This window comes from Cucumis melo, chromosome 10 (assembly GCF_025177605.1).
Source record: "Cucumis melo cultivar AY chromosome 10, USDA_Cmelo_AY_1.0, whole genome shotgun sequence".
Classification (NCBI taxonomy): Eukaryota; Viridiplantae; Streptophyta; class Magnoliopsida; order Cucurbitales; family Cucurbitaceae; genus Cucumis; species Cucumis melo.
In genome coordinates this window covers 10,456,864-10,470,253 of record NC_066866.1, presented here as the reverse complement: position 1 = coordinate 10,470,253, position 13,390 = coordinate 10,456,864, and the positions used below count along the sequence as shown (strand labels likewise).

The 13,390-nt window shown below is 39.0% G+C and overlaps 1 protein-coding gene across 2 annotated transcripts; it reads left to right on the top strand.

The window, feature by feature from the left end:
* The first annotated feature begins 226 nt into the window (after window positions 1-226).
* LOC103496668 (uncharacterized) lies at window positions 227-12,526 on the top strand. 2 transcript variants are annotated; one of them, XM_008458609.3, is made up of 7 exons: window positions 227-562; window positions 653-728; window positions 9,511-9,583; window positions 9,887-9,982; window positions 10,639-10,689; window positions 11,409-11,768; window positions 11,978-12,526. In XM_008458609.3, exons 1-7 carry the CDS (start codon window positions 361-363, stop codon window positions 12,311-12,313), a joined length of 1,194 nt encoding a protein of 397 aa, XP_008456831.2. In that variant the 5' UTR covers window positions 227-360; the 3' UTR covers window positions 12,314-12,526. The 2 variants fall into 2 exon arrangements, with proteins under 2 accessions (XP_008456831.2, XP_008456833.2); XM_008458611.3 differs by lacking the exon at window positions 9,887-9,982.
* Window positions 12,527-13,390: the final 864 nt, after the last annotated feature.

Sequence of the window (13,390 nt, the reverse complement as noted above, 5' to 3'; positions counted from 1 at the left end):
TTAAGAAAACAATAGTGAAAAACCTATGTTATAATAATCTGCACCTAAACACAACTTATAATAACACGGATTATAATAGTTTGTACCTCAAACGTAAACTATCTTACACATAAATTATAATAGTCTGCACCTTAAATGCAAACTATTAAAACATACGGTAATAGTTTGCACCTCAAGTGTACGAAATTGTGTGCTATCAAAATTAAATAAAAATCTCGGAGTGGGCGATCGACCAGTGCGACCACTTTTAAAATGTGTGCTCCTTGTACCTTCCATTGGTGAAACGTATCCTGGGTTATTTTGGACCATTTTCCCACCCGTCTTACTGAAACGGGAGAGACGGAGAACTGAGACGCCAAAATGGTAGATGGAGCTGAGAGCAGGCAGCGCCGGCGTCTGATTCTTGAAAATTTCTTAAGCCGTGAAGAATGCAGGGAACTGGAGTTCATCCATAAGAGCTGCTGTACGGTGGGGTATAGACCAAACGTCCTTTCCACCACTCTTTTGCATCTTGTTGCCACTAATTCTGCTCATTTGATCATCCCTTTTGTTCCGATTAGAGGTAAAGCTGCCCCTTGCTCGATTTATATCCTTAGTTTTTCTTTGGTAATCTCTATGTTTAATTTTGATTTGACTCCTATTTTTGCGACAGAGAAGCTGAAGGAGAAAGCCGAGGAATTCTTTGGGTGTCATTATGAGCTATTTGTTGAGTTCACTGGCTTGATCAGGTTCTTCTTCTTCCTCATGTGCTAAATTCTGAATTGGGTTGTTATCTCTTTTTACATATAATTCCAATTTTTAAAGAATGAACATAGGGAGTAATTGATGCAGACATGTGAGGAAACAAATTAAAAGGATAGCGGTAAGTTGTTTTTTTTTTGTCTCTGGGAATCTGACGGTTGTGGTATAGTCGTCACTTAGAAATTGAAGTGCACTACTTATTGGTGTCCATAACTTGTACGATTAACTTGTCAAGTAATACAAGTAGTTTAGATGCTGTATCGATTTGAATTGAGCCTTAAACAAGCGTGCCGTGGGCATTTTTCTCCACAAAGAGAAAGACCTTAAAATTTCTCACTTGGTGACAAAATGATGATCTTATCTCTCACTACGCTGAAAACTGATCATCTTGGTAAACTCCAAAGTTGATATTCTTGGTAAACTCGAAGGTTAAAAAACCTATGAACTCTACAAAAAAAAAAAAAAAAAAAAAAAGGAAAGGTAACCATTAGAAATATAACTGTAAATCATTAGTACTTGGTCTGAAGTATGAGCAAGCTATGTGAACTTTTCCCCCAAACGTAAGAGAATCAAGTACTCCCACTTCGACTAAGTAGTAACACTCGCCATTTCTTCCAACTCAAAGACTTGTTCCTAAAGAAGATAGATTCTATAACTTTTGTTAAGGCTCCTAAGAAGCTTATTCAAGCTCTTTCTCGACAATATACTCGAAAAGGTCCTCTCTCCCTTGCATCCAAGTTATTGAATGCTCATAATGATCTTATTGATGTTGCTTGTGTATGAGTCGAAGTCCCTCATTTGGCTTTGTCTAAGTCCAATCACAATTCTTCCACGCTTATTCCCCCTTCACAAAACTCCAAGCACCAATGAATATGGAGTGTTTCTCAACAAGTTAGCTCTTATTGTCACTATATTCAAATTGATAGAGAAGATGATTTAGTTGTAAGTGTTGGCAAGTGAAGAGCTAGAGCTACTTTCTTTGAATCCAAACTTAGAGGATTCCCCTCTTGAGGAGAACTTTGGAGAAGATCGTGTTTTTTTGTTTGATTGTTGAGTTGAGAAAAAGGTTAGTGAGGCCAATTTAGTTTGCTTTTCTCCTCTTTCTCCATCTCAAATTTCCTCCAAGTTCTTCTCCCTATCCTAGTCGAAACTTGTGGCCTTCAATTTTGCAAAGCCTCCCACTTTTCATCTCAGTTGGTAATTTGATTGTTCTATTACTCAGTATGGAGATGATTTCATGAATTATTTGGGTAGTTGGAGCAATTTCTTTTAACCTATAAGGAGTTACATGGTATTTGTTTGTTCTTGCAAAATTACTTTTTGCTGCATTTAAAGATTTCAGAAGTTTTGGGACGTTTGTTTGCTTGTTTGACTTGTTTTGAGATAATCTTGGGGAAAGCTTTAGTTGCCGCCCGTGGAGTTTGGGAATGTTTATTTAAATAATGTGGATCTATTGACAATTTGAGTGGGTTTATAGCTTATTGCATTTTGAGAAGGATTTTGGTAATCTTGAAGATTTTGATTCCTAATGTCCGAAAGAGAGTCAGAAGTCTAAAAAAGTAGTTTTTGGCTTTTTCAGAATTCAAGTTGTCCTGGAAGAAGGCTCATTTGATGTCATGTTTTATCTTCTTTTTTTATTTTTATTTTTATTTTTTAATATGTTATCTTGGTCTAGTTTTGAATCTCTTCTTGTACTGGAAAGCTTTTGATTCTTTTATGTTTAGTATCCTCATTTGTAATTTGAGCATTAGCTCATTTCATTATTTCATTGAAAAGTTATGCTTCCATTTATTAAAAGAAATAATCTGTATGTGGCTTAAAAAATTCAAATTTTCTGCCAAACTAAAGACTTGAACTTTGACCTTGGCAATTACCTTGGTCCTTTTCACTTTCATGCTTCATTTCACCTAGGCGACATCATCAACTTATTAGAATGTTTTTCTATTGGGGTTTGGGTAGAAAAACCCCAATATTTAACTTATTAGGTGACACATTGAAATCAACTATCTCTCTTAGACTTCCCAATTGTTTTTGGGTTGATAGATCTAGATCTGACTGATTGAAATTGGTTTTCATTGCTACTGGTTTAACTCTACACCTACTAAAACCGTTTGGAACTATGCATCCATTGTCTCATTGATCCTTTGACAATATTTAAATGCTATTTGTAGAATCTAGATTTTCTGTGGCCAACTACCACTGCTTGGGATTCTTGATCGAGTTTACATTCCAAATCACACTTGCAACCCTCATCATCCAACTTAGGGTAAAGATCGCTTTTGTAGCCTCGGGATTCTTTCTACTGCTTTGTATTGGTGCAAATCTAAGCAACCTTTTTATCGTTTGAGCCTTTTTTATTTTGTTTCCAATTGGAAATTTCCTTTGTAACCACCTTTAAGTGCACTGGGGTATCCCCTTTTATCTCATTTATTCTTGTTAGAATTAGTACTTTTGGAAAGAATAAAATATACTTTTGGAAAAAATAAAATATAAGATTTTATTTCCTAAATATTTCCTAAATCTTTTCCTTTCTTATTCCTATTGTACTCTATTTATACTCCCTTTGTACCTATTGTTTTTGTTCATAAGAAAAATAATAAAAACTAAAGTATCGTGGTTTTTCTCCCGGTTCTCGGGTTTCCACGTAAGTCTCGGGTTGTTGTTAATTGCTTTCAATATGGTATCAGAGCAAAGCAATAACGAAACCCTAGAAAATAACCTAGGAGAAACCCAGATCGAAACTGAACCCGTCACCGCCGCCGCCGCCGCCGCCGCCGGAATCGCCGCCGCCGTGGACGCCGCCGTCTCCGCCGCCATGGAGAAACTGCTCCAGAACCTACAGAAACCGCCGATCTACCCAACGGGAGTGGTTCCGCAGCCGTACGCGCCGCCGTCTGACCAGAAGTTGATTCACGCGCCGCTCGTGTCCGGCGCGTGGGCCCACGCGCCGCCGCCGTTTCACGTCACCGCCCATCCCGTTCCCTTCTACGCGCCGTCGGATGTCCAGCCGTCAAACCCTTCCGGCCATCCGCATCCTCATGCGCCATCTACGAGCTCCGGACAGCATCCCTCAATCGTAAATCTGTCAAATCAGTACAGTAAGCAGCAGCTGTACGTTGACCCTTTACAGCAACCGCTGTTTTCTGGTAACGGAATTGATCAACCCCAAAACAGATCGGACATTGAAGCGGGCGAATCTTCAACGCATTCCAAACCAACCGAGTTGCCGATGTATTCCAAGAACCCGGTAACTTCGTTCCCTAATTCACAGTCAAATTATATAACTGGCTCTTTGGGTTCGTCTACAGGGAATTTTTCAGGCGAAAAATTAAATGGTCAAAATTATTTTTCTTGGTCACAATCAATAAAGATGTTCCTCGAAGGTCGATACCAGTTCGGATTCTTAACTGGAGAGACTGTACGTCCTCCACCAGGAGACGCCTTGGAACGACTCTGGAAAGGAGAGGACTCACTTATTCGGTCCATGCTGATTAATAGTATGGAACCACAGATCGGCAAGCCTTTACTATATGCAGCCACAGCAAAAGATTTGTGGGATACAACTCAGACCCTTTACTCGAAACGACAGAATGCCTCTCGGTTATATACACTGCGAAAACAGGTCCATAATTGCAAACAAGGGACCCTGGACGTAACTACCTATTTTAACAAGCTCTCTCTCCTCTGGCAAGAGATGGATTTGTGCAGAGAGACAGTTTGGGACACACCAAATGACAGTACACAATATGCTAAACTTGAAGAGGCTGACCGTGTTTATGACTTCCTTGCAGGACTTAATCCCAAATTTGATAATGTTTGTGGTCGTATACTCGGACAAAGACCTCTTCCCTCCCTAATGGAAGTTTGTTTTGAAGTCCGCCTGGAAGAGGATCGCACTAATGCCATGGGTGTATTGACTACCCCTACCATCGACTCCGCAGCCTTTAGCGCTCGGTCCTCAAATCATGACAGTGACAAGAATAATGGGAAGTCAATTCCTGTGTGTGAGCACTGCAAGAAACAATGGCACACCAAGGATCAGTGTTGGAAACTCCACGGTCGTCCCCCAGGAGGTAAGAAACGGTCCTCCAACGAGAAACAGAACTCAGGACGTGCCTACATTAGTGAGACTACACCTGCTAGCACTTCTCAATCAACTGATCCTACTGTGAGCCAGACCAAGACTCCGACTCTGGGTGCCATTGCTCAGTCAGGTATGCCTCAGTCCCTTGGGCTTATTAGCGTTGATGGGAAGAATCCCTGGATCTTAGACTCGGGGGCTACAGATCACTTGACAGGTTCTTCAGAACACTTTATCTCATATGCCCCGTGTGCCGGTAATGAAAAAATCCGAATAGCCGATGGCTCTCTAGCTCCGATCGCTGGCAAAGGACAAATAGTTCCCTTTGACGGTTTTGCTCTCCAGAATGTTTTGCATGTCCCTAAACTGTCTTACAATTTGTTATCTATAAGCAAGATCACTCGTGAGTTGCATTGTAAAGCTATCTTCTTACCTGAATCGGTTTATTTTCAGGACATGAGCTCGGGGAGGACGATTGGCACTGCCCGGCATAGCAGGGGACTTTACATCCTTGATGATGATACCTCATGTAGTAGTTTGTCTAGGGTTAGTTTACTGTCATCCTACTTTAGCACTTCTGAACAAGACTGTATGTTGTGGCATTTTCGACTGGGCCACCCAAACTTTACATATATGCAACATTTATTTCCCCACCTTTTTTCTAAAGTTGATGTCTCTTCTCTATCTTGTGATGTGTGTATCCGGGCAAAACAACATCGAGTCTCTTTTCCCTCACAACCATATAAACCTACACAACCGTTTAACCTCATCCATAGTGACGTTTGGGGTCCTTCCAAGGTCACCACCTCCTCGGGAAAGCGGTGGTTTGTAACTTTCATTGATGACCATACCCGTCTCACCTGGGTCTACCTTATCTCAGATAAATCCGAGGTTCCATCCATTTTCCAAAACTTCTATCATACTATCAAAACACAATTTCATACAAAAATTGCAATTCTTCGAAGTGATAATGGTCGGGAATTCCAAAACCATAACCTTAGTGAATTTCTAGCCTCCAAGGGGATTGTTCACCAAACCTCATGTGCCTACACTCCTCAACAAAATGGAGTGGCCGAACGAAAAAACCGACACCTTGTGGAAGTAGCCCGTTCACTTATGCTTTCCACTTCCCTTCCATCATACCTGTGGGGAGATGCTATTCTTACAGCTGCTCACTTAATCAATAGAATGCCTTCTCGTATCCTCCACCTTCAGACTCCCTTAGATTGTCTTAAGGAGTCTTACCCCTCTACTCGTCTTGTTTCTGAGGTTCCTCTTCGTGTGTTTGGGTGCACCGCCTATGTCCATAATTTCGGCCCTAATCAGACCAAATTTACCCCTCGGGCTCAGGCCTGTGTGTTTGTTGGGTATCCCCTTCACCAACACGGTTATAAATGTTTTCACCCGCCGTCTAGGAAATATTTTGTCACTATGGACGTTACTTTCTGTGAAAACCGACCCTACTTTCCTGTTAGCCATCTTCAGGGGGAGAATGTGAGTGAAGAGTCTAACAACACCTTTGAATTTGTTGAACCTACTCTTATTACCGTGTCTGACATTGATCCTCATCCCATAATCTTACCCACAAACCAAGTTCCCTGGAAAACATATTACAGGAGGAATCTCAGAAAGGAAGTTGGGTCCCCTACTAGTCAACCGCCGGCTCCAGTCCAAAATTTCGAACCTCCTCGAGACCAAGGTATGGAAAACCCTACAAAACCTTGTACTAATAATACAATGAGTGAGAATGACAAGTCTGATATTGCTGTTCTTGAAAATATGGAAGAAAAGAACTGTGATGATGAGACTGAGGTTAGAATAGAAACCAGTAACGATGAAGCTGAACAGGGTCATACAAGAAAACTTGATGAGTATGATCCCTCTCTTGACATTCCAATTGCATTGAGAAAAGGTACCAGATCATGCACTAAACATCCCATTTGCAACTATGTTTCCTATGATAATCTCTCTCCACAGTTTAGAGCGTTTACAGCAAACCTTGACTCTACCATAATACCGAAAAATATCTACACTGCTCTAGAGTGTCCTGAATGGAAGAATGCTGTTATGGAAGAGATGAAGGCTCTCGAAAAGAATAGAACTTGGGAGATCTGTGCTCTACCCAAGGGACATAAAACTGTAGGATGCAAATGGGTATTCTCTCTCAAATACAAAGCAGATGGTACGCTTGATAGACACAAGGCAAGGTTAGTTGCAAAGGGGTTCACTCAAACCTATGGTATTGACTATTCGGAAACCTTTTCTCCAGTTGCTAAATTGAATACTGTTAGAGTCCTGCTATCTGTTGCTGTGAACAAAGATTGGCCTCTATACCAGCTGGATGTTAAGAATGCTTTTTTGAATGGAGACCTTGTGGAGGAAGTCTACATGAGCCCCCCACCAGGATTTGAAGCCCAATTTGGTCAGGAGGTGTGTAAACTCCAAAAATCTCTATATGGTCTGAAACAGTCTCCGAGAGCATGGTTTGACAGATTCACTACCTTTGTCAAGTCCCAAGGGTACAGTCAAGGGCACTCTGACCATACTTTATTTACAAAGGCTTCCAAAACAGGAAAGATAGCTATTCTAATTGTTTATGTGGATGACATTGTTTTGACTGGAGATGATCAAACAGAAATCAGTCAACTAAAGCAGAGAATGGGTGATGAATTTGAAATCAAAGACTTGGGCAATCTGAAATATTTCCTTGGAATGGAGGTGGCTAGATCAAAAGAAGGTATTTCCGTGTCTCAGAGAAAATACACCCTTGATTTGCTAACCGAGACAGGTATGTTGGGATGTCGTCCTGCTGATACTCCTATTGAATTCAACTGTAAACTAGGAAACTCTGATGATCAAGTTCCAGTTGATAAAGAACAATATCAGCGCCTTGTAGGTAAATTAATTTACTTATCCCATACTCGTCCGGATATTTCCTTTGCTGTGAGTGTTGTCAGCCAGTTTATGCAGGCTCCCTATGAGAAACATATGGAAGCTGTTAACAGAATCCTGAGATACTTGAAAAATACACCTGGTAAAGGGTTGATGTTTAGAAAAACAAATAGAAAGACCATTGAGGCATATACTGACTCAGATTGGGCAGGATCTGTTATTGATAGAAAGTCTACATCCGGTTATTGTACCTTTGTTTGGGGCAATCTTGTAACTTGGAGGAGTAAGAAGCAAAGTGTTGTGGCCAGGAGCAGTGCTGAGGCTGAATACAGAGCTATGAGTCTGGGAATATGTGAGGAAATTTGGCTCCAGAAAGTCTTGTCAGATCTTCATCAGGAATGTGAGACACCATTGAAGCTTTTTTGTGATAATAAAGCCGCTATTAGTATTGCTAACAACCCAGTGCAACATGATAGAACTAAACATGTTGAGATTGATCGGCATTTCATCAAAGAAAGACTTGACAGTGGAAGCATATGCATTCCGTACATTCCTTCAAGCCAACAGATTGCTGATGTTCTTACCAAGGGGCTTCTCCGACCACACTTCGACCTTTGCGTTAGCAAGTTGGGACTCATTGATATTTACCTCCCAACTTGAGGGGGAGTGTTAGAATTAGTACTTTTGGAAAGAATAAAATATACTTTTGGAAAAAATAAAATATAAGATTTTATTTCCTAAATATTTCCTAAATCTTTTCCTTTCTTATTCCTATTGTACTCTATTTATACTCCCTTTGTACCTATTGTTTTTGTTCATAAGAAAAATAATAAAAACTAAAGTATCGTGGTTTTTCTCCCGGTTCTCGGGTTTCCACGTAAGTCTCGGGTTGTTGTTAATTGCTTTCAATAATTCTATTAAATGTTTGTACTCTAAAAAAAAACATCCAACTTAGGGTAGAGATGAGATTCATCTTTTAAATGATTACAAATGAGACATGGTGCATAGGAAGCATGGACATGTTTTTGACATGCAAGAAAATTCATGTCATCTTCTTGTTTTTTTTTTTTTTTGTCTCCCTCTCTGATTTCGGACACATGAAGACATGCACTACACTCCATTTTCCCACGAAAAACCGAACCTTTTTTACTTTTTACTTTATTGGACACAACATTCAAGTTCATTAAAAAATGAAAGAATATAAGGGTATATGAAAAACCAACCCCAGAAAAGGAACTCCCTCAACAAAAATGAATTGAAATATGCAAAATAGTGCCTATAGAATAATTACAAACGGTCTTTGAAATTGGAGCTTACGGAGAAACATGAAAACAAACGAGAGACTAAATTTCATGAGGGTCCTTTCCACCTCTCTAAACACCTTACCCTATTACACTATTAGGATTTCTTTCAAGAAATATAGACTTTTAATAATTGTTATTTAGTGGACTTTAATGTACCTTTTTCTCTTTTTGGTTTAAATGAACTTTTGTTTCTGTTAGTGGTATATAATTAAATTTGCCTTCAACCATGAGCCCCCTGCATTGTCATTTTTCCCCCAATTAAAATTAACTTCCACTTGTTGGGCCTTTCAAATATTTCAAGCCCACAAGCGAGGTTAGTGTTGGTGAAATATAATTAAATTTGCCTTCAACCACAAGCTTAAGCTTTTGGGTGAATTGGTGGTTTAATAGTTTCTATTTATGTTTTATCCAATACTTCATTTGATTTACTCTTTAGTCTTTAATAGGGTAGTAGAACTTGTATTTTTCTTCTAACAATTTGTCATAATTCAGCTGGACCAGGGGAGCAAGCATTGGATGGCATAGTGATGATAACCGACCCTATCTAAAACAACGCGAATTTTCTGTATGTGGACCAATCTTTCCTAAGAAAGTTGATGTCGTTCTTCCTACTCTTGATAGGCTATTATTTCATTTCAATTGTGTCTCATATTACTAATATATTTTTTCTACGGTATATTCTCCTCGAGTATATTTTCTCTACAATGTATTCTCCTCGAGTTTTTCTTTTAAATTTTTCTTTCTGGCAAGGGGGATGGTGGCTTTGTATTTTTACAATTCCTTTACCTTCTCTCTGAAATTCATTTGGTATGTAAGCTTTGTTATACAGTACTCTAGCTGATAGTTATCTTTGTGTGTTTGGCAAAAGGCAGTGTGTTACTTGAATAGTTATGGAGTAGAATTTGGAGGTGGACTGTTTCACTTTCAGGATGGGGAACCAGAAACCATCTCACCTTTTTATGGAGTAAGATGAAAGCTGTTTACCTGCTTAACTTATTGTTATTATTTAATGTGGACAGTACATGTGTAACTTTATCGTATGGAAAATGGTACATATGCTATTGCTGCCAATCTGAGTTGTAGCTATGCTGGTTAAGACATTATAACATAGACCAAAAGATTAAAGGTTCTAATCCTCCCCATATATTGTTGAACTTGAAAATGTACATTTGCTATTTTGAACTTTGAAGAATGTGCTTGTGCTCTTTTGAGCCATGCAGTCTGCACCATGTTATGGTAAATAGAAAAAAAATAAGTGGAGCTAATCCTTTACACTTTGAATCTACGCCCATTTATTGCTTTTCTTGTTGTTACCTTTCTAATTATTTTAGTAATTATGCCTTATTTATAAATTCTAATGTTCCAGTCTTGGGGATGATGAACGGTCGGGTTTCTTGTTTGATGTCAATATATATAAGTAATGTTGAATAGGGCACATTTTCGGAATTGTTTGATTTTGGTGGTGGATTTTTAATTCATTTGACGGTTTTCCTTTTTACAAGAAATGCTTGCGATTAAATTAGTCTGAATAAGTGATGGTGTTGGATCATAGTTCCTAGTAGTTTGAAATTTGAAACAATGACCGATCAACTATAGTTAATACTCGTTTCACTTTATCAGGATTGTGTGATGTACACGGCTGACAGTGACAATGTTCATTCTGTTGATGAGGTATGTCCCAGCACTCTGAGACCCTCTGAATCTGTGTGTGCAATAATTTTACAAATGACTAACATCAAATCTTCCCAATTTTAAATATTGGCTAGGCGAAATTGCATCCATTCACTGAGTTTATATTTTAACGTAATGGAGTAATTTCATGTGCATCCATGACCCGTCCAATTACCACTATCATTTTAAGATATCAGTGGATAACAAAAAGTGTCTAATTGTTTCTAGAACTTCTATAGTTGCATGTAACAAAATATCTCAATTCTTAATTTCTTAACTTGGAGACAGCAACACATGCTTCTTGACCCTTTCTGGATGCGGCTCTAAATGAGGCTAAGCCTCGATGCCTTGTGTTTGATGGACTAATCACAGCCTTTCTAAAATTAATTGGCATCAGTAGGATGAGGATCATATACATAAAATTGCTCGTCACAGTTAACACAAAGATTTTCTTAATACAAGCAATTGATGGGTGAGGATCTGAACTTTGATCGATTCTTTAACCCAAATCAAGTCTTCGTCAAGTTTTCTATTGAGTCTTTTTTTGGTTATTTTTTGGAGATGAAGATAAGTAGGAGCACATTAATTCTTTCTTGCTTTTTTGCTTTTTACAGGTAACTGTGGAAACATGCATGTTGATTAATCCTCACGAGAGTTGCTAGTAGACCTATTAGGACAGTTGTTTTTCATCTTGCTTACTTCATGGTTTCCTTGGATAGATAACCAATGGAGAAAGGCTTACACTGACACTATGGTTCACCCGTGATAGCTCTCATGATGAAGATGCAAAACTTCTTTCCCTTCTTTCACAAAGCCCTTTACATGATCGTTTTTCTAACTCGTGCCTCCCTCAGCCTCCGTCCTGTAATATGTATTGGTTTTCACCAGAAGACGATCCAAATTTCAAGTTCGGTTTTGATATATGCTGGGCGAGACTGCATGCGCTTGGATACGACATCTATTTTCCTGGGGACCATGATTTTTCAGAGTATCCAGATTTATTCTCACAGGACGTACAATTAGTGTGGGGAGATAAGATATTCTTTCAGAAATTTGAGAACATCTTGCATTTGCTTCAGGTATTCCATCTAAATTACCCTTTAACATTTATTTCCCCTTCTGATTGGGGAAACTGGGGGATAGTAGCGTGACGAGAAACTTGCTATATTGTGAATTGTGAAATGCTACTTTGAATAACTTGCTTTGTTCTATAGGGTTTTCTCGTTGAAAAATTCTGCTGAAACTAAAGTTCAATTGCGTTGACTACATATGCTTAATGGTTAAACAGGTAGTGCAGTTCCTGTGTTGGAAAGGCAAAGAGCTGGATACTACCAACCTCAATGAGGATTCGTGCTATGCAGAATATTTATCCCCAAAGAGAAATGTGGGAGTCAGTTACTTTAAATCTGAGTTTTCGAAGAACGATGGGTTGGCTGAATCGGTCTTCTCATCTGCTACATCTGGTGGCAAGGAGAACCAACACTGGTTGGGGTGGGATAAGCTTGTTGTTGCTGCAGCAGCAGCTTGGGAAGATTATGCTTCCATTTTACGTAGAGAACTCCTTGGGAGCTTCAGCCATTGGAGGAATTGTCAATCCATATACAGTGTTTCACTTGATAGCTGAATATCCCAAATACTTAAAGTAGTAGAGCTTCAAGGTTAGTTTTGGGCCTTTGTATAGCTTAATCTCCGTTCGGTAACAATTTTGTTTTTTGTTTTAGAAATTTATGTTTGTTTCATCCCAAATTTCCAATTATGGTTTTCAATTTTGTTATTTACACTCTAGGATCCCATTTGTAATCGTTTTGTTTTTGAAAAATTAAGTCCGTTGACACCACTACTTATCTAATTTTTACATCAATCCTCGAAACATTCCTTATATACCAATACCATCATCATTGGTGGGTCCCCTCGTGTATTTTTCCCGTCTCCTATAATCTCTCCTGTAACTGTCTCATGAGTAAATACCTTACCCCTGCATTTATGTGCATGAATAATCAGAGGCCTAAACATTACCGCTTTACTTGAAATTCACCTTCCTAAAGGTGGAATGTAAGGAACTCTTGGTTCATTTGATGTACTGACTCCTATGTAGCTTCACTCTCTGACAATTCCTTCCATTTCACTAACCATTCATCTGCTCCTTGTTCATTGCTCCACCTCACCCCAATATAGTCTTGGGCCAAACTTGGAGTTCAAACTCTTCTATTAACATAGGTGGTATGTGCTGCACATATTGCGTTTGGCTTAATTTGAGTTTTAGTTGGGAAGCATGAAAGACATTATGGAAATTGCTTTTGGGAGAAGTTCCAACCTATATGGCATTTCCCCAATTTCCTCTATCTGATAGGGTCCATAAAATCTGAAGGACAACTTTCCACGCCTTTTTCTTGCTAAGGATCAATTTAAAGAACTTCATCTCTTACTTTAAATTTCAATCCTCCCGTTTGAAGTCTACTAGCTTCTTCATTCTATTTTGTGCTATTGTCAAATTTTCCTTCGAAGCGCTGATTGTCAAATCCCTTTCCTTTAGTAATTGTTCAACATTATTGAGTCGATTTCCTTTCAACATAGGATACCAAGGGAAGGGGAGGTTTATTGAACACAATAGGAATGGAAGAAACTACTGCCATTTTAACTCCCACTTGTATATTGATTTGGCTTGGGCTTGAGGTGTTAATTTCTGACTAAAGTAATAATC

Bases quoted from the DNA above. Each gene is read 5' to 3' on its own strand.
- LOC103496668 (XM_008458609.3), top strand. From the start codon at position 361: ATGGTAGATGGAGCTGAGAGCAGGCAGCGCCGGCGTCTGATTCTTGAA. The intron at 9,983-10,638 runs GTAAGATGAAAG...TCACTTTATCAG, and splicing joins CCATCTCACCTTTTTATGGA to GATTGTGTGATGTACACGGC. The intron at 11,769-11,977 runs GTATTCCATCTA...ATGGTTAAACAG, and splicing joins ACATCTTGCATTTGCTTCAG to GTAGTGCAGTTCCTGTGTTG.